Source organism: Rhinolophus sinicus, linkage group LG07 (genome assembly GCF_036562045.2).
Source record: "Rhinolophus sinicus isolate RSC01 linkage group LG07, ASM3656204v1, whole genome shotgun sequence".
NCBI classification, from domain to species: domain Eukaryota; kingdom Metazoa; phylum Chordata; class Mammalia; order Chiroptera; family Rhinolophidae; genus Rhinolophus; species Rhinolophus sinicus.
In genome coordinates this window covers 99930861-99952617 of record NC_133757.1, presented here as the reverse complement: position 1 = coordinate 99952617, position 21757 = coordinate 99930861, and the positions used below count along the sequence as shown (strand labels likewise).

General features: G+C 35.7%; 1 protein-coding gene across 2 annotated transcripts; it reads left to right on the top strand.

The window, feature by feature from the left end:
- Nucleotides 1-1095: 1095 nt before the first annotated feature.
- On the top strand, nucleotides 1096-21212 carry ESCO2 (establishment of sister chromatid cohesion N-acetyltransferase 2). Of its 2 annotated transcripts, none has more exons than XM_019733094.2 (11): nucleotides 1096-1345; nucleotides 2440-2508; nucleotides 3284-4118; nucleotides 7570-7663; nucleotides 9255-9312; nucleotides 10690-10816; nucleotides 12050-12181; nucleotides 13080-13169; nucleotides 13820-13963; nucleotides 16582-16757; nucleotides 20134-21212. In XM_019733094.2, the coding sequence occupies exons 2-11, from the start codon at nucleotides 2456-2458 to the stop codon at nucleotides 20264-20266; spliced, it is 1842 nt and encodes a 613-aa protein (XP_019588653.2). In that variant the 5' UTR covers nucleotides 1096-1345; nucleotides 2440-2455; the 3' UTR covers nucleotides 20267-21212. The 2 variants fall into 2 exon arrangements, with proteins under 2 accessions (XP_019588653.2, XP_019588654.2); XM_019733095.2 differs by having other exon boundaries at nucleotides 1096-1419.
- The last annotated feature ends 545 nt before the right edge of the window (nucleotides 21213-21757 follow it).

Here is a 21757-nt window from a genome sequence, read left to right as displayed (position 1 = left end):
TATTTTCAGAATTTCCACCCATTGGGCGGTCAAGTCTTGCGGCTTCTCTATTGGTTTCATCTGCTGAGAGCAGAAGCAATATGCCTTTTTCACAGCTAGGTGTTCACTGCGTGAATTTCAGTACTTGAAACTTCATAGGAGTTGATTATATTTTGAACGAACCCAAATTCCTCCGCCCTTTTCATTCTAGTTTCACCACGTCTAAGGCACACATTTGGGTACATTCTGTGCTTCACTTACCTCATCTGCAAAATTAAGATGAATACAGCCGCTAATTCATAGATTATTTTACTAAGGTTAAGTAAATAGGTATAAAGGATTTAGAATATAGCTCTCAAGTGAGTTGTTAGTGGTATTCGCCAAAAGCAATATGCCTCTTGGATTTGGGCTCATACTGTTCTACCTTTAAATCGAAGATCTGCCATCTGTTACCTGTGACATTGGGCAAATGCCAAGCCTGTGAATCTCAGAGATCTTCCCGCTGTAAAGTGGTAATCTTACTACTGTAAAGCTCACACAGCACTTAGCTTTGACCTATTTCTCTTAGTTCATTCTGACCGTGCATCACTTAATTTTATTTAGAACTAAAAATGTGCCAGAGAGGGTACCAAGAGCTGGTAACACAAAGATAGTAACAGTAGGTAACAACCAATGAGTGCTTTAGGAACCTTCCCGCAACCCATGCAAGAACCTAGCTTTGTCCTATAAATAGTAATTGTTTTCAAGCCCTCAGTTTTATTCTCTGCAAAATGGGAATGAAACTACTTATCTCATAGATTGTGGTGAGAAGTAAATGAAATAAAACACGCAAAGCATGTAAGAAAGCCCGGTCCATACTGGATATTAGTACCACGATTTAATCTTTTTTTTTTTAAATAAAAATTAACTAGAAACCTAACGTATAAAAAAGTTTACCGCTAAAGCTTTAAATGTGAAATATAACTGCCTTCAGACTCTCGAAGAGGCTATTTTACAAAAATACTTTTAACACCAAGTGACCCCGGAACGTTCAAGAAGCTTTATTCTACCCAAAACTACACTTCCCAGAATGCACCTAAACAAGACCTGGGGCATGGAGCCCGGCGCTGCCGCAAAGGATTGTGGAAGGCATGGTTTCTCCAAAACAGCGTTTCGCCTCCCAATGGCGGGAGAATCTTGGAGACCCCCTCCCGGGTGGGTGGGGCAAAGAACAAAACGTGGCCAGTCACAGAGGGAGCTTCTGGAAGCGCTGAAAAGCGACGAATCAGAAGGCAGCGGCTTCAGCCTTGACTGGCGCGCAATAATTTGAATAAAGTGGCGGAGCAACTGGCTCGGCAGAGAACGGGTTGCTGGCTCTGCGGTGCAGGTAATTGCTGCAGAGGGCTCAGGCGTACGGTGGGAGACGGAGGATAACGGGAGATTCAATACTGGAACGCAGAGGTGAATGTCAAGGGAAAAGAAGCGTTTGCTCTGGGCTTGGCGTGTTGGCGGCTTGAGACCAAAGCCACGCACTTCCAGGTCAAAGGGTTTCCATCTTCTTTACCCCAGAGTTTTCTTGTGTTTTTTGCCCTGAAAGGCATACCTTTCCTTATTCAGCCTTAGAAGGAAGGTTCTTCTATAAGCCTCAGCTCGACATTAATTCCCAGAGACCCTGGTCTTTCTGTTTGTTTAACTTTAAAATCACGCTTAGGTAATTTTTTAAAATATACCTAATCCAAAGAAAAAGGAAGGGAAAGCTTTTAATGAGCAACAACATATCATCTACCCGAGAGTTAAGGTGCATGATTGTTTATTTTCAGCAGCCTTAGGAGGTAAGGGTATTTTATAAAGGAAACAAGCGACTTTGTCAGGCTCCTCGGCTGGTAAAATGGGAGAGGAGTGTGCTTCTTCACCCGTTTTCTTGCTGGACTCGAATGAAAAAATTAGAAACATTCTCTGCCTTCATTGGACATACAGGCTCTTGAGAAACAGTTAAACCAACAAGAAAATGTGTCAGTTGGATTTAGGGAGCTAGGGTGGAATGGAAGCATAGGGTAGCATCTAACAGTAGGAAGGATGGGGTGAGGGCAGTGGTGAGAAAGGAGTTCCAGAACATAAAGAGTGTTTACACTTGATATGAATTAATCAGGCTAATTAGAGGGGAAAGTGTGCCCCTGCAGTGGGATAAAAAATACTTCTTGGTAGGATCCTTTTCCAGCTTGACACGTATGTACTGTCCCTGTTTTTTTATTTCCTGTTCTTAATTGCTACTGTAATGTACTGTTTTTCCCTTTTTTACCTTCATAGTTTGAATTTTTATTAAACTGATTTGCTTTTTTAAAAAAACAAACTTTCTTTTGAGTCTTTAATGGACTGTCACCCATCTGAAGACTTTTTAGACTTTGAAAGTGTAATTTTGATATAGTGATCTTTGTAAACATTGGATGAATTTGGTTCTTCTAATTGTCCTGTTGCTTTCAGGAGTTCAGTTAAGAAGATGTCAGCTTTGAAGCCAAGGAAAAGGAAGCAGGATTCTTTGAATTGTGACAGGTGAGTCTCATCCTATGGATAGAAAACCTTAAAAAAGAAAAATTTACCTTTTTACCTTCTCTCTCCTAAAATTTCCACTCTTTCACTTGCCTACTCCTCGTGGCTCTAGTAACATTTTATATTCTAATTATAGTCTGGAAATACCGTAAGCTTTCATAATTAATTATTTAATGCTTTTGAAGAGAATCAGAGAAATCTGTTTTCTATGGGTTCAAAATGTATCTCAAATCTTTTATTTGCTGCTCCTTTCTTCTCTCTTACATAATATTTGACATAGAGTTTTGCATACAGTAGATGCTCACCTATAAGCAATCCTAGAAAGTCTGTGTACTTAGTGCTTACTACATGTCATGCCAGATATAAATGACTCCCCACAGAACAGGCCCTAATTACATAGAATTAATCATTTTAGGGGACTTGTAGCCACTGGAGCAAAGTACATGGGCTATAATTTGTATATGCCCAAGACTTAGAAATAGGTTTCAAAATACACACTCACACATATCCATATACATGTATATCAAAGCTCCTTTATAAACAGTCTTTTCACAAATGGTATCTTACTTTTGAGAAATATCTGAATGCTTGGTTAGTAAAAAATAGTATTAGAGAATACTACCGTTAAACTAATAGATAATGTGTATGGTTGGATGTTTGGTGAAGAGGATGTATTGTTTTTAGTATGATCTAAGTTGTTTTTTATTTGGCAGTAGATTGATATAAAAATTGAAGTAAAATAGCAATACTTATCAACAAACTCTATTTCTTTTCATAGGCTGTTATCAGACATTCCATCAAAGAAATTAATTTTGGACTTTACTGAAAATATACCTTCATCATCTAGTAAAAAGCACATTTGTCGAAGCAGTGATAAAAATGAAGCAAAGGTGCATTGCCCTCAACAAGGCCATTTCATTTCAAGCCCACTCAAAACCACTAAAAAAAATAGATTACCATCTGCAAATCAAGGTTCGCCTTTTAAATCTGCTGTGTCTACTGTATCTTTTTACAACAAAAATAAGTGTTATCTCAATCCATTGGAGAGAAAGATGATAAGAGAGAGTAGATCCATTTGTCTAAAAACTAATAATGAAGATAAGTCTTTTCCTAGTATGACAAAAAAAATTCAGGGAAAACCAGTCCACTCCAAGAAGATGAACAAAAAACCACAGAAGAATTTAACTAAGTGTCGATCGAGTTATAAGTGCATCAAGCCTGTATCAAAGAATTCTCAAGATTCCAAGCAAAACCGAGTGGTCTATAAACCAATTGTAGAGAAAGAAAACAAGTGTTATTCAGCTGAAAATAATCTGAATGCTCCTCGAGTTCTAAGCAAAAAAGTCAAACCACAAGTAACGCTCCAGGGTGGAGCAGCATTTTTTGTTAGTAGGAAAAAATCCTCTCTTAAAAAGTTGTCTCTGGAAAATAAGCCATTGCTGGGACTCACCCAACAGGATATATCAGAAATGATTGAAGATTCTAATGTAGAGACTGTCACTGAAATAAAAAATTTTGAGACAAGGCAAGTGTCAAAGTGCATGTTACTAGAAAAGAAACTGAACATTGAGCTGCTGGGTACAAGAAGTAAAAATGAAGAGAAAGTAATAAAGGTAAAGAAAACTAAATATATTACTTTTAAAACTATAATAAGTTGTCTATATAACAAAACATCAGTATACATTATATATCTATATATAATATAGTTGAACAAAATTTTCTTTGCAGCCTGAAGGACTGCTTTTATGAAAGTAAATAGTATAGTTTAATCACTATAAAGAATTCAGAGGCAGGGTGGAAAGACGGGACTTTTCTCCCCTTCTTGGCTTAAGGAAGAATACCAACATTTTCTTGTCATGGAGATATACATTTTATTAAATTCCCTCATGACTAAAGTCCAGAGAAGCTTAACTTTTATTTGGTAGTCACTGTTTTTAGGAAGTAGAAATAACAAAATTCAGGTAGTAGATTTCCAGACTATGAGCATATTTTTTTGTTTGTTTCAGCTTATTATTTAAAGCACTAGGTTATTCTAGAAAACTTAGAGAATGCAGGAAGTATAAAAAGTATATCTTCTGTAAACCCACTACTTGGAGAAGATCACTGCTAACATATAGTTGGGTTTTTGTTTATTTTATGTAGTATGTTTTCATGGTTGTCATTCTGTGCTTTTTTGATTTTGCTCATCAATTTAACACAGCTAGCTGTCTGATAGAAATAGAATACCAACCACATATAATTTAAAATTTTCTAGTGGTTACATTAAAATAACTTTTATAAAAAGTTTAACGCTATATATACACATATATATACATATATATATTTTTTTGTTTGTTTTTTGTTTTGTTTTTTTTAAAGATTTTATTGTTGAAGTAGAACAGGACTTTATTGGGGAACAGTGTGTACCTCCAGGACTTTTTTTTTCCAAGTCAAGTTGTTGTCCTTCAATCTTAGTTCAGCTTCAAGTTGTTGTCCTTTCAGTCTTAGTTGTGGAGGACGCAGCTCAGCTCCAGGTCCAGTTGCCGTTGCTAGTTGCAGGGGGCACAGCCCACTATCCCTTGCGGGAGTCGAACCGGCAACTTTGTGGTTGAGAGGACACACTCCAACCAACTGAGCCATCTGGGAGCTCAGTGGCAGCTCAGCTCAAGGTGCCATGTTCAATCTTTAGTTGCAGGGGGCGCTGCCCACCATCCCTTGTAGGATTCGAGGAATCGAACTGGCAACCTTGTGGTTGAGAGCCCACTGGCCCATGTGGGAATCGAACCGGCAGCCTTCGGAGTTAGGAGCACAGAGCTTTAACAGTCTGAGCCACCGGGCCAGCCCTAACGCTATATATTTTTAAGTGTTACCATTTTAATGTAATCAGGATAAAAAGTTATTAATGAGTTATTTTACATTTTTTTATGCTAAGTTCATGAAATTCATGTTTATTTTCACTTCAGTATATCTCAGTTGGGACTAGCCAATTCTTGTAAATTCTCATTAGCTGCTTGTGACTTGTGGTTATCATAATAAACAGTACAGGTCTGCATACACCTTCTGTTGTTGATCACTTATCAGTAATCTCATCAGAGAAAGGTTTTTTTTGTTTTGTTTTGTTTATAAGGTAGTTAGGAACAGAAAGGCTGTCTTCTGGTTTGGGGCTTCTGTGTCTGCAGTGTCTTACTTATGCTCCCCACAATCTTTGCAGCTGGAGAAATGATAGGTTTTCACATAGTGCCCAGTACACTGAAACATACATATTGAGCAATTCCAACTCTTTATAGTCTTTTCTCTCCTCACCCAGCTCTTCTCATTATTGTTTTCTTCATTGCTTCCTCTCAAATTCAATCCCAATTCATACCTTTTGTACTCACCCAAATTTCAAATCTCAGTGGCAAAGATAAACTTGTGGCCGGGGAACCAAGTCCAGCCCATGAATGTTTTGGTTGGCCTACATAATGTTTAAAATTTTTTGAACCAGCATTTTTTATTTTTATTTTTGGAATGTAATATAACAGATTTCTGGTGTTACATGAAAAATTGAGGTCTGGCAAAGCTAAGCCCTCATTCCCGCATGGTAATAATCTTTGGGGACAATATCAGGCTACCATTTGACAGGTATGGGCTCTTCATTTCCCTCCGCCAAATCAGCGTATGTATGTATATGTATTTAGATCAGTTTTGCTATTAGTTTTACTATGTTGCTATTAATTTTAGTTTTGCTATTAATTTTACTTACCTGCTGCCCTCATAGGCATTTAAGTTAGCAATCCCCAGTATACATGTTTCTTCCTGTTCATCAAGTATTGCCAAGTATATTGTTAAATGGAACATGTTCTTGCTGGCTAAGCCATGACAGTCTAATTCTACTAATTCATATTGTTTCTGCCCAAAATAACTCCTATATCTTGATAGGGATTTTGGGTTTTGGTTACATGGGTACATAAGTTTATCAAAATTCATCAAACCCTATATTTTATATCTTTGCATTTCACTATATATAAATGTACGTCAATTTTTTAAAAAAATTGGAGCACACAACTCAAGCTAGGACTAATTCTCAACCCAGCAAAAAAAGTGTGTTTGTTGGGACGGGGGTTGTCTACAATTCCATCCAGCCATCTCCTGATTAGTATTCTCCATTATCTATTTGGTAATGAAGATACAGCCTTGATACAGTGACATGACGAATTCTCTGCAACACTCTTTACTGCCTTATTTTCTGAGCTTCATTTTAAGAGGCAGTGTATTGAGTTCTGTCTATTTTTCAGTAGTCTGAGAAGCTGGGCTCTTGTGCATCTTAAATTTGTGGAACTAAGTTCTTCTCTCAAGATTTTGTGAAATACCCACTAGTATTCACCTCTACTAGCTATTTTCATTATTGGGTCTATAACCTTTCCCCATTCATTATGGAGCCCTGAGAAATGGCACTGATGGGTTGTCTCAGCTCTACTGAGATATTGTGGTCTTAAGTAGGAGTTTTACTTCAGTCAAAAGTTTTTTTCATTTTCCTTCAAGCTATATATTCTCTTAAGTCTCACCAAATGAGTAGTGCTAGTGAAATTTGTTAGAATTTTTTCTGCTTTGTTTTTTTCACTTCCCAGCTACTGCCCCAAAAGTGGGAGTTAGAAGCCTCTCCAGCTACTCCAGAATGTTCTTTTTCTTCCCGTGACTGCCTGTTTTTAAAGCTTATGACAAAAGGTTGTTCCTCTCCGGTTTGGTGGCTACGGAGGAAATGTTTGCTATTTTCACTGTTTTTCCCATTTATTATTATAGAAGGGATGTTCTGTCATCTCTAGTCTACCATCTTCATCAGGAATTATAATACATTTTTTTTTTTAGGATGACAAATTGCAGACTTACATATGCACACCCTGTCTTTTAAAAGGTTATATACATTTAGTAAATATAGGGGAAAATTTCCTTAAAACAGGCTGAAAATTGAGGATTTAAAAATCACATTATAAAATGTAATTCATAATATAGACATTTGGTTTTAGAAACATCTATTAGAATTCATTCACTAAATAGAAAACAATTAAGAATTATAGGTTTTCTTTAATTTTACCTGTTCATTATCAGGATTCCTTAAGTGGAGTAGTTTCTTCAAGGGAACATAAACCTGACGAAAATAAGTGTTTTCCTTCAGAAGATTCTCACAGTGAGAACAAGGCAGGTAAGTAAGAGAAAACATCTTAAAATAAGTTCTTTTACTTACAATAATGCTTCGTGACACATGTTAATATAAAATCATATACATAATAATATTTGGGGTTTTTTTTATATTAGTTATCTGTGCCTGTGTTTGTATCTTTGTGTTTCTCTTGACACTGTTTTCTATGATAAACAATGAAATGCATTTTGAAAAGGAGGAGACAAGGAGACCTTAGGCTGAAACTGAAGACAAAATACTGATATTTCATTGGTCTGTGGGATATGGACAAGCTACTTAAGGTCCCTAGAGCTAGGCGTTCTCATCATACCTACCCTACCTACCTGTTACCCAAAATAATAGAAAGGCTCAACACAATTTATGTTAAATATTTTGGATCAAAGCCCCATTCTAAGCAGAATTTGCTAAGCCATAGAAAGGACACTGGACTGGGCATCAGGAATCTTGGTAGTTTATCTAGGTATGCCACTAATAAACTGATCTAGGGATGAGATCGCTCAAATAAAGAGTTACTCTTAATTTTTAAATTCCTCTGAGTTCTGAAATTCTGTTTCTAACTTATGGTGTCATTATTCAATTAAACAGTATTTACTAAACTGTGAATAAATAAAGAGATTAATTAACATTCTACTTACCAACTAGATTCTTGGTAACTACCTTGTTAGTTATATCTTTAAATGTGGAAATAAATTAAAATTCTACAGGTATAATACTGACTATAGTGAGAAACTAGCTCGTAGGAAGAAAACAAAAAAGATAAAACTAAAAGCATAATCTGGAACATAGCCCTTAGGAGGATCTAATTTTGTGTACATATATAATTATATATATATGTGCATACATACGTATAAAATGATTGTTCGTAATGATAGCAACTAGTATTTACTGGGTACTAAATATGTACCAGGCAGGGCTAAGTATCCAGTATGCCATTATGTTTTCCATGGGTTGTGCTATCACTGGTATAATAAAACATCTAACAAAAATAATGCCTTTCTATTTGCAGTAGTTAAAAATTTTTCTTTTAAAAGTAATTTATTTCAGTATATTGTCAAATCTATTTAAAGAAAAATATGTAGTGAATAAAAAATAATACAGATGGTATAAGGATATGGCAAAATTCATGAAGGTAGTATACAAATGGTAAAAGTTTTTTACTTGATAACTATAGTTTATCATTTAATTCTCACAACCACCGTAGGAAATAGGTTTGTATGTCCATTTTATAGATGAGGAAACAGACTTAGGTTAAGTAACTTACCCATAGCAGATCAGACTCGCACTTACCTTGGTCTTCTTTCTAGACAATGAGCTCTATTACCTTTTATGTCCATTTATCTATTACCTCCATTACCTTTGCCTCTTTATAAAAAATCATTTGACTATATTTGCGTGGGTCTGTTTCTGGGCTCTATTTTGTTCCTTGCTCAATTTGTCTTATCTTTTTGCCAACACCATATTGCCTTGATCACTGTTAAGTCTTGAAGTCAAGTAATGTGAGTATTTTGGTCTTAATTAGCCTTTAAAATCTTAAGATATAAAGCTTTGATTTTATTTTGTTATACAAATTATTGTAATTTTTTTCCCCTACCAGTTTCTCCTAAGTCCATTGTCTATCCCATCTTCAGTACATCTTCAGTCAATACAAAAAGGTAGGAATTGCTCTTTGATTATTAATTGAGTTCTATGGGTCTCTTTCTTTCTTACACTATTTAATTCGGGGAGCATTTTTTTATTTCCCACTAAGGGGATATTAAGAATAGGAGTGAAATCAAACGCTGTCATAGAAACTTCAGAGCAACCCAAGAGTTGAGATCTTTACGGGCTTCAATAATAATAATTGCTAACATTTTTATGCAGAACCTGGCCCATAACAAGTAGTTTATATCCATTATCTCACTTAATCCTCACAACAACCAAGACTTTAGGTTCAATTCAAATGTCATATACACATTGGTTTTCACTGTAATTCCTCAAGCATTTTAAATCAATTCCGTTTTTAGCTGAGGAAATTAGTAATTCAGCCACAGTTGCATAGCTATTAGGTGACAGAGCCAGGACTAGAATCCATATCTGAATCAAAGCCCATTAGGCTATATTGCCTTCGCTGGGTGATAATATGTTAGTGATAGTTAATGTTAAAGAGCATTTATGACCTTATGATGTAGGTACCGTTATTATCCCCATTTTACAGATAAGGAAACTGGCCACAGGTGTAAGTAACTTGCGGCACTTAATGCTATTATAAATCCCAGCAGAAGCCACCACTATCCTGGTCAAAGCTAAGGGGACGGGGGATTGAGGGGAGGCCTGGGCTGATGAGAGCATGATAGGTGGTAAGCTCTGAAAAAGAAGTTTCTTACAGTCTGAACATCTTCCTAACGGTTTTTGGTGATAAGTAATGAGAGGTTCTGAGTAAGGCGCTTCCTAGCTAAGTTCTCCTACTCTTAGGACTCCTCACCTTAAATCACCGCAGAGAGTGGGTTGGGTGGGCAACTTTCCCCCTTCGAAGGCCAGGTTCCTTTATTTTCCCCACATTTCTCTCTTCTCATCTATGTTTTCTTTCATGACTGATTAGTAAAGGTTGAAGTCTACCACAATTAGATAAAAGTGTGTAAACTAATTTAGCATAAGGAGATATTAGGATACTATTGATTGAGTCATTGCAAATTGCTTTTTACGTAGCACCCAAAAGGTCAGATACCTCGGTATTAGGAGCAAAGTGCTCCAACCACCTGAGCCACCGGGCTGGCCCGAATTATACCGAGTTTTTAGAGATGTGAAGATAATACATGGTCCTGCTATCAAGGGGAGGACAGACATTTAAACAAATACATATGATAAAATGTTAAAATCGCTAAGATATAAATAAAGACATTGTGATCATGCCGAGATGGAAAGAGCTCATAGAAAGTACTAAAAACTGCCAGGTACTCTGCAGATGTTATATACATATCAGTTTTCTTTTCACTGTAATTCACCAAACATTTAAAATTATGAAATAATGTTTATCAACTTTGTATTTCAAGATCTCTAGTTGAAGAACAGTCTTCTGTGGGATCCATCCTACCTTCTAACTTCTTGAAACAGATCAATGCACAGAAAAGTACTAACGCCAGAGATACGAATAAAGAATCAAAAGACCAGCTCATCATTGTGAGTAGATTTAAAACAAAGCTCCTCCTACACGTGGCTCTCATATACAGAACATGCAGCCAGACATGTTTTTTTAGCATAATCAACATGGGTGATAGACATTCTCAGTTTTGTAAATTCCAACTTTGTTGTAGTGGCAGCATTTAAAGCTAGTCAAGTGTATTTTCAAACCAATAGTATCGGGCAATGCTAGTCATTAATGCTGATGAGTGAGTTGTGTTCTGATAAGGAAGATTATTGCTGATCAACAAAAGATTTAATGAGGGAAATGTAATGGCTGTGTGTGATGTCAGAGGGATAGTGGATGGGGGGAGGGGGTTGACACTGTGAGGGGCATAAATGATAAATGTCTAACTGTTACTTTGTTTTGTGCACCTGAAACTAATAAAAACAAAAAAATTCAAAGAAAAAAAAGATTTAATGAGAATAGCTATGTTGTATTAGACCTGGGTTTGGCAAACTATGGGGTGTGGGCCAAATCTGGACCATGGCCCATGAGCTAAAACTGGCTTTTATGTTTAAAAGGTTGGGGAAAAAAAGAGAAGAATATGTGATAAACCATGTGTGGTGTGCAAAGCCTAAAATATTTACTGTCTGGCCCTTTGCAGATAAAGTTTGCCAGGACCTGTATTAGACAGTTCAGAACCTGGTATTTTTAGTAGCATTAAGCAATGCCTTAGGAGGTAGAATGGGAGTTAATAGGCCATGATATTGAATATTCCGGACTTTTCTTTATTCATGAATTTATCTTTGCTTTTCCTTAACTTTTATTATGTATTATATTTATTGTTTTATCAACTCTTGGAGCAGAGGACTTTTATATTCCTAAACACTTGAGGAAATAAAGACTGTATAATGAATATAGAAGTCCTGAAATTTTTGCCCTGCCTCTGAAATAAGGCTTTTTTTAAGTCTCATTTAAGACTTTAATAAAGAAGTTCCCTTGTTCTTCTTAGCTGTAAGTTTTACGATTTATTCCTTTTTAGAACTATGGGTCTAGCTAAAGAATCTTGATTTTTTTTCTTTTTCGCACTGTCCATTCTAAGAGACAATTCCATGTTTTTCATTTTGTTTGCGGGAAGCGAAAGGAGGATGTAGTAACCAGACTTTCATTTAGTATTTCACTTGTGCCAGCGTGAAAGAAAATAAGGAGAAATTTGAATGGATGGTTACATGAACTAAATGCAGAGCTATGTGTGACATGTTGAGATGGCTTTCCGCCCCCAATTATAGGATGCAGGTCAGAAGCATTTTGGAGCCACCATGTGTAAGTCTTGTGGCATGATCTATGCTGCGTCCAGCCCTGAAGACGAGCTGCAGCACGTTCAGCATCACCACAGATTCCTGGAGGGAGTCAAGTACACAGTAAGTCACAGTCTTTCCATTTGTTCTAAAAGTAAAACTGCTTTAGAAGATACACATTTCTTTTGCTTAAATATTGAAAGACCCATAGATCCATAAATATTTCATCATCTGCAATTTTGTTGTCCGTCATATTGGAGGCTGACGGTATTTAAAAGTTAACGTTTTTTAATACATGCCATTTCAAACTGTCCTAATATAAGAGACGTATTGTTCTAGGTTGAGTGAACACCCTGTGCTCTCACCCCTAGTTTTCTAAGCAGAGCTAAACAGTCAAGGTACAAAATTCAAAGATTTGGAGTCCCATCTTCTCCCTTTAATTTCTTCTTTATAGATTGCCTTAGAAAAAGGTCTTTTGTATGACTTCTCCAGGCTCTTGCTTTTCTGAGAGGAGAGGTCTCTTTATGAAGAACCTTTCTAGTCCAAATATATCCTATTATGGGCCTTATCGTTACTATAGTACCTGCTACTCAGATGCATCCTTTTCCTCCTGTTTTTATTGCTATAATTCATACCTTCATCACATTTTTAGTCTGGTTTATTAAAACTCTGCTTATCCTTCCCCCTCCCCCACTTTCCTGCTCCTAATGATTCTTTTTTCTAGATATTCTCATGAAGAGCTCTTATTTGACTTTGCCTTGTTTTGTAATAGGTTATGTACATGTAGCCCAAGAGGGTGTCAGCCCCTGGAGGACAGGCATTTTGTTTTAGACATCTTGTATTTCACTTCTCACATCGCTTTATTTGGATTTACATTCCTTTATTTGGATTTTGTTTTGTCTTTTCTGTGTCATTCATTGTTCTTTTTGTCCTCTCCAGACCAAATTATTTAATGTTTTGGGTTCTTTTTTCCCCTCTTCAAATTAAACTGTGATTTCTTTTTTATCCCCTCCTTTGGCAGGGCTGGAAAAAAGAACGTGTAGTAGCAGAGTTTTGGGATGGGAAAATTGTATTGGTCCTGCCACATGATCCAAGTTATGCTCTCAAAAAGGTACAGAACATTAGCTTTTTAATCCTTGTTCTCCTCCTCCTCCCCTCTCCCCGCTCTGAGAAACTGCCTATGTTAAAGTATAAAACACCTTTGCTGGTGGGTACTCCACTTTGGTACACGTGTAAGGACGACTTTCATAGTAGTTCGTACAAAACTAAATTTAGAATTAAAAGACAAATAAGTGAATGGCAGTTGGAGATTAAAGAAAACAGATAAGGTCTATAGTTTATCTTTGACCTTCATCTTCTACTTGTGAAAGATAAACTTTTCCGTGTTGAGAGATGAATGGCCCCAGAGTCTATTTCTTATGTTGGTGTTGCTTATATTTCTTGGGCTGGATGTTTAGCCCCAGTGAACAAGGAAAAAAGCTGAAACAAAATCCGTTTTGGCACTTCCTACTTCTTATCCCTCCCAGGAGCCTGAATTTCTTTCTGCTGAAAGTGATCTTTAAAATAGGTTCTTAAATCGCTGTTTCCAAAGTGGCAGACACATGCAGCAATACGGAAACAATTTGGAGGGGTGTGTAACTTTAGGATATAGAGATAAAAGAAGCTGAAATGTAGCAATCATAAATTTTGTGCATATAAATATATATAGCTTCTATTGTACTTTTTAAAACATTCACCTCTTTTGGTTTTTAACATCATTAGGTAGAAGATGTGCAAGAACTTGTCGACTGTGAATTGGGCTTCCAGCAAGTTATTCCCAGATGTCCAAACAAAACCAAAACTTTTCTCTTTATATCTGATGAAAAGAGAGTAGTTGGGTGTTTAATTGCAGAGCCCATCAAACAGGTATAGTATAAGTCTTTCAAATTAGTGGCCTAATTTGTGAGCAAAATAAAGTAGTTGTGAGAAATTTTAATAAGCATTTAAGACTACTACCATTAATGACATTTATTTCCCACTAAAACATCCTTGACTATGTGAATGATTGAAGACATTTATTTCTATTATTTGGCATTTTGCCTTATATAAGTAGGATAAATAAGTCAGTCTTATGTTCACGTAGTCATTTCTGTACCTGGATTAGAAAGTATAATGATTTTAAATAAGCAAATCTATAGAGCCCAGTTATTGAATATGTGGCTTAGTGCAGATTAATAAATTTGACAAAATAGTGATCGTTTGTCCCTTAATTAGAAGTTGGCAAACTACAGCCTGTGGGCCAAATGTGGCCCACCACCTATTTTTGTAAACAAAGTTTTATTGGAACATAGCCAATGCATATTCATTTCCATGTTATCTGTGGTTGCTTTCATGGTCCAATAGCAGGGTTGAGTGGGTAAAAGAGAGATCGCGTGGCCCAAAGAGCCTAAAATATTTACAATTTGCCCCCTTATAGAAAAAAAGTTGCCAACCCTTTTTCTAGAATGGAGATGTAGTTTTTGCGTTGAAGGAGCTTACAGCGTAAGTTTTAGCTAGAGAGAATTAGAGTTCAAGTGTGTTCTTCTTACTTGACTATGTAATATTCTACACTTACATATCCTTCCTTTTAAAAATACTTACCTGTCTCAATATATCTTGAAATGACGCTAGCATTAATTTATGCTGTACTTTTTGTAAGTGCCTTCCTTTTATCCCCTCATTTCCACCATCTTTATTTCTTTTCTTTTTTCCTTGCTTTTCATCTAATATGTAAATACGCACAGTCTCTTCTGTGTTTATCAGAAGTTGGAGAAAAAAGCAGCTGGTTTGTATTATTGGCAGTAAAAATGACAATTTGGCCTTTTTGATTTTAAAGAAGTAAACTGTATGTAGTGATTGTAGGCAAATATAGCCAAGTAACTCATACATATTCTCTCCTGCTCATTCTCATTTCAAAAGCAAAGTTTTCTTGGTGGTAGTTAAAATTTAGTTAGAACAGCTACAATAAAAAATACTGACAATTTTTTGCTGGCGAGGATGCAGGGAAACTGAATGTCTTATGCATTGTTGGAGGGAATGTAAAATGTTACAGCCACCCTGGGAGAAGTTTGGCAGTTTCTTACAAACACTAATCATGCATTTACTATATAATCCAGCAGTCATACTCCTGGGCATTTATCCCAGAGAAATGAAAATTTATGTCTATTCAAAACTGGTACCTGAATGTTTATAGCAGCTTTATTTGTAATAGTCAAAACCTGAAACAAGTGTCCTTCAGTAGGTGAATGATTAAACAAACTGGTACATCCGAACAATGGAATATTACTTAGCAACGAAAAGGAAGAAAGTGTTGATATAAGCAACACCTGGGACAGATGTCAGGCATTGTGCTGACTGAAAAAAGCCAATCTCAAAAGGTCACATGCTGTATGATTCCATTTATATGACATCCTCAAAACAACAGAATTATAAAGAACACACCATGGTTGTTAGGGCTTGGGAATGGTGGTGGTGATTATAAAGAGATAGCAGAAGGAAGATTTTTGTGATAATGCAATAACTCTTGTTTTCAGTGTAGTGGTGGTTAAATGAATGTACAAGTATAATGAATTGTCATGGAACTATACACGCACATTATATCCATGTTAATTTCTTTGTTTTGGTATTGTACTATAGTCATGGAAGATGTAACCCTTGGAAGCTGGGGGAAGGATGCATGGTCTCCTCTATGTACTATTTTTCATCTTCCTGTGAATCTATAATTATTTGAAAATAAAGTTTTTCTTTAAACCTTAAATGCCTACCAAACTTCATACTCAACATGTAAAAGTCTTTAGTTGTTACCAGTTTTTTAAGAATATCATATATAAATTTTAGACTGGAGAGAATGGGAGAAGTTTATGTACTTTATTAAAAGTCAGAGTCTGATTTTTTACAATTTTTTAATCAATGAGAGAAGGACGTTTCAGGGCCGGCCCGGTGGCTCAGGCGGTTAGAGCTCCATGCTCCTAATTCCTAAGGCTGCCGGTTTGATTCCCACATGGGCCAATGGGCTCTCAACCACAAGGTTGCCAGTTCAACTCCTCGAGTCCCGCAAGGGATGGTGAACTGTGCCCCCTGCAGCTAGAAACGGCAACTGGACCTGGAGCTGAGCTGCGCCCTCCACAACTAAGACTGAAAGGACAACAACTTGAAACTGAACAGCACCCTCCACAACTAAGATTGAAAGGACAACTTGACTTGGAAAAAAAGTCCTGGAAGTACACACTGTTCCCAATAAAGTCCTGTTAAAAAAAAAAAAAAAAAAAGACGTTTCATAATGGTTTGTAATACACTGGAATGTTGGGACTATCTCAATACCACTAGCGTTTTTTTAAGCATTGTGTGACTGAACAAGAATTCAAGAACTATCGAATTTTCAACATAATTGGTGAAGGTATAAGATTAATCTTAGATACTTAAGTTTCGTTTAAGGAATGGTTTTTAAAAAGAAATATGAACTTAGCTGTATTGTTAATTCTAGATGTTTCTATATGTTATTGCAGGCCTTCCGTGTCCTGTCTGAACCAACAGGACCAGAATCTCCAAGCTCTAAAGAATGTCATAGGGCTTGGCAGTGTTCCAATGTACCAGAACCTGCAGTCTGTGGGATAAGTAGAATCTGGGTCTTCAGACTGAAGAGAAGAAAGCGCATTGCAAGACGACTGGTAGATACTCTCAGGTAAGAAATAAAATGGATTTAGACCCAGATTCGCTTTCCCAGAACCTTTCCTAGTTCATGAGCCAAAGAGAATGATGTTGGTAAGACACTTCTGTATGAATTCTATCAAAGGCAGGCTAAGGCAAGTACTGGAAAAAAAATATGTACTAAGTATACTCAATTTCGGGCAGAGCATTCTAAGTCTGAAACATTCTAACCCCATGCTTTTCACACTACCTGTGGTGAAAGACTAGTTTAATTTGTTAGAGACCAACACTTTAATAAAGATGAATTGCTAGAAAATGAAATAGAAAAACAAAACAAAAGATGGAAAATACAAGTTCTAATTTTTGTTAGAGTCAACAGATGTAAAATTAACATTCCAATAAATATATTTAATATAATTAAATATAAAAACAAACAAAATATAGGTTTAAAAAAACCTACAGACATTGTACACGTTCATTGATAGTATGCGAGTAGGTGCTTAATAAAGTTACTCATAAGTGTAACTAAATGTAAAAGTGAATTAGTAAAACAACCCACAGAATGGGAGAAAATATTTGCAAATCATTTATCTAATCGGGGTCTAGTATATCTAGCATAATAACTCAGTACAACACAAGATATATAACCCAACTTCAAGACGGGCACAGGATTTCAATAGACATTTCTTCCTAGAAGAGATGCAAATGGCTGATAAACACATGAAAATATGCTCAGCATCATTGCTGTCCAAACCAAATCACAAAGCAAAACCATGAGATGCCACTCCATACCCACTAGCATGACTAATCAAAAAAAGGGGAAATAATGTGTTGGTGAGGATGTGGAATTGGAACCTTTGTATGTTACTGATACGAATGTAAATGGTGCAGCTGCTGTGGAATATAGTCTGGCAGTTTCTCAAAAATAAAGTGTTACCATATGACCCAGCAATTGTATTCCAAGCTATACTCAAGTGAAAGCATATGTCCACATAAAAACTGATATACGAAGGTTCATAACAGCATTGTATTCATAACAGCCAAAACAGTACAAATAACCAAGTTTGTGATGAATGGATAAATTTTTTACAATGGGGTATACCCATGCAATAATACAGTGGGATATTATTCAGCCACAAAACGGAATGGAGTACTGACACATACTACAGCATGGATGAACCTGGAAAACTTTATGCCAGTCACAAAAGACCCCATATTGTATGATTCCATTTATAGAAAATATCCAGAATAGACAAATCCATAGATAGAAAGTAGATTAGTAGTTTCCAGGGACTGACTGAAGGAAGGGAGAATGGAGATTGACTACTGAAGGGTACAGGCTTTCTTTTTGGGGTAATGAAAATGTTCTGGAATTAGGTATTGGTGATGGTTGCAGTTTTGTGAACATTACTAAAACTGAATTGTACACTTTTAAAGACTGAGTCTTATGGTATATGAATTGTATCTCAAAAATAAATTAGCAATTCTCCATTTTAAACTCCTGTGTGCACACTTTGAATTAACACTATATTGATCAAGTTTCTCATGTGACAAATGAGCTTACTTGCTCGTTAATTTACCTAAGTTGGATGGATGAGTTTCACAATACTTATTCTCTCAATTTCTGTCCTTCAGATAACAGATTACAAACCAGTGGCCACACTTTGGATAACACTATTCTGGCATTTTGAGTTCTATATACTTTTTAGGAAAGGACACCAAAGACCACTGTGGGGATCCAATCTTGGGCCCCCCTCCTAGTCATCCGCATACACCTGACAAAAGGGAGCAGTGAGAAAAAGTGATGTCTATAAAGACTATTGGATAATTATGAATACCTCTATTTTCTGTATTTTAAGGGATACATAAATTTGGTCTGAGGACTGCCAGTATCTGGTATAGCTCCATCAGACAGTAGGGCCTTGCTTCTCAAACTTACACGTGCCCATGAATCATGTGGGAGCCGTGTTAAAGTGCACGTGTGGTTGAGGAGATGGGTGGGGCCTGAGAATTTGCATTCCTAGGAAGCTCTCAAGTGACGCTACCTGTTGCTGGTCTGCACGTCAGACTCTGAGTCCTAACGATAGATTCTAAGCAATAATGAATAAAAATTAAGTTGCCGTGAAAGGAGAAATATAAAACATTCATGTGAGGACATCTGTTTTGTCACACATCTGAATTGAAGTTGCATGTAACATAATTGACAGCTATCCTGTATGTGAGGAACCTTAGACTGAATTCTCTCGTCTGTACAGGCCGAATAGGTTTCACTCCTCACAAGAGCCGATTATTATTCCTGGTTATTTTACTCAAGGATCAACTGAGGCTCAGATAGGATTGTTAAGTACAAACTGATGAACTAGTAAAAGGACAGAGTTAGTATTCAAACCCAGAGATCTAATGTTCTTTCTGTAGCTGATATCACTAATAAAGACAGTAAGAACTATTTAATCAAACCAGTATTTTGGATTCTAGTACATTTGGCAATAAATAAACTTTGTATTCACTTACATAGTAAGTATACCAGAAGCTGATATCTTAATTTCTAATTAAATCCAATTCTTTATTTTGAAGTAATTTCAGACTTATTTAAACGTTAAGTTATATGCATTATGCCCCTTTACTCCTTTGTATATTAATGTGTATTTCTTAAGAACAAGGATATTAAATTCTCCTACATAAGTACAGTTCAGTGATCAAATTCAGGATATTTGATATTGATGTAATGCTTTTATCTAATGTATAGCCCATGTTTCAGTTTTGTCTCAAATGTCCTTTATATTAGCATTTTTTTTCCTGTCCTGGATCACAAATCGCATTTAGTCATCATAGCTTGCTTTAGTCCTCGTTTTCCTTAACCTGGAACAGGTTTTTAGCCTTTGTCTTTTATAACATTTAAGAATTAGAAGAGTAGAGGCCAGTTATGTTATAGACTATCCCTCAATTTTGTTGAATTCTTTCAACCATTTCATTACTTTTTAATACTAGTTGAGCTGGATCAAGGAGCGTTGTAGTAAAAACGCTGATTAGTTTTTGCCTTCTTTAAGCTCTGAGTGTGTGATGTAGCTCAGAAGAGTTATTGGTTAAAATCAGTGATGGGTATTTTTGGTGTTAATTATCTATGGCTTTTAATTAGCAGAACTGTCTCCTATTAGTTGCTCATTATAATGGATCACCTAGAGTCAGCTGGTTTGTCTGGTTCCCTTTGCCTCTCAGCAGAATTTTTTCTGGACCTCAGTTTTCTCATCTTTGAAATATTAGACTGTCATCTCTAAAATCTAAAGCATTAAGTCAATGATCACTTAATAATGATTTTAATCCAGTATTCAAGAGATTGACTTGTGATAATGTTTAACTTGTGAATATTTTAAGTTCGTTTTATTGTTAAATTGTCTTTTCCTCTTTTTTAGGAACCGCTTTATGTTTGGCTGTTTTCTCAGCACGAATGAAATAGCATTTTCTGACCCAACACCAGATGGCAAGTTATTTGCAACCAAGTACTGCAACACCCCGAATTTCCTTGTATACAATTTTAATAGTTAAAGCCAATTTCAACTATAGAATAGTTACTATGTGGATGCGTTCAGACAGCCCCTTATCAGATAAGAACCATTTAACAGATATCAAGATAAAAATACTGAGACAGACACACACACACACCCACACACACACCTGCCTATTTTGTTCCTTATGAATTGAAAAGTCAGGGATAAATTTGTTGAAAATTATGTGGAGAGTCAAAGAAAGGAAAAATCTTTGGATGATGTATACTAATACTCTGAATCCTTAATTACAAAACTTTGGAGCTATAACTAGAAAATTATTTGCCTACTACATAAGAACAATGACAAAGCAGGGTGATTTTCCACAGAAATGTGACCACTTACCTTTTATAAAGCACCCTTGTACCAGGATTATCTCATGCTCTGTCAGAAGCAAACAGGAAAATTTAAAGACAAATAATTTCCATGCCCAATTTTTAAAGGTAATTCCTAAATTCTGTAGACAGAATTCTCACCTTTATACATAGCAGCTCAGTTTGAATGTATTTAGGAAGTGTTTTGAATTTCTAGTTGTAATAGGGAAAGATGGTAAAGAATAATATTTCCATATCCTTTTATGTACAATAGAATTCTATAGCTGTTTAATATTTTTTAAAAATCATATTAATCAAAAGCACACCTGTCACCAGATTTCATTAAAATTAGTAATTGCACTACTGTCATTTCATTAATTTTTGGTGTGTGAAGATGCTAATTGTGCTACTTTAGTGAACTTATTGTTGGTAATTGAAGTCATTAATAAAATGGATGCCCCGTTGGAATTAGATGATTCATATGGTTACATTTAAAATTTTTTTGCATGTCTAAAATACACCTTGTATCTGAGATGTCTGAAAAAATGTATCAGAACCAAGGTTAGTGAATAAATATATCTAGGCTGATGGCCAGAGAACATGGTGACATGTAAATAAATCTAAATATGCACATTTTTCTAATATAATTCTTGAATACTTTGAAAAGCAAAGAATTATTCAGATTGTTTTGATTCTAAAAAACATTTTATTACTATCTGGCAATAATACTCTAGGGAACTAGTTTTTCAGGTTATAACTTTATGTCGATTACATTCATTTACATTCTTTCGTTTGCCTATAAGTTAACATGGTTCCAAAATTTAAAGGCCTGGAGTCCAAAAAGAATGTGGAAGTGTTAAAATGTGTGTAATTATGCAAACATTTTGATGCTAAATTTTCTTCCTGCACTGTTTTTAAAAATTGTTTTAAATATTTTATTTAAAAATTTTATTAACATTATTTGCTCAATGCTGTTGTGAAGCAATTAAAATTCTTTACAATATTCTCTATGTTCTCATACAATTGAATGTACTGATTTTCTTTTTAAATCACTTTTAGTGGTTATAAAAATAGTACATACTCTTTGTAAAAAAGCAATCATTGAAAACATCCACACAAAAATCTGCAGTTATTTAGTTTTATTCATAATTGTCAAAACGTGGAAGCCACTAAAATGT

Coding starts and splice junctions, on each gene's coding strand:
- ESCO2 (XM_019733094.2), top strand. CDS start 2,456: ATGTCAGCTTTGAAGCCAAGGAAAAGGAAGCAGGATTCTTTGAATTGT. Junction 2,509..3,283: donor GATTCTTTGAATTGTGACAG/GTGAGTCTCATC, acceptor TTCTTTTCATAG/GCTGTTATCAGACATTCCAT. Junction 9,313..10,689: donor TCTTCAGTCAATACAAAAAG/GTAGGAATTGCT, acceptor TTGTATTTCAAG/ATCTCTAGTTGAAGAACAGT.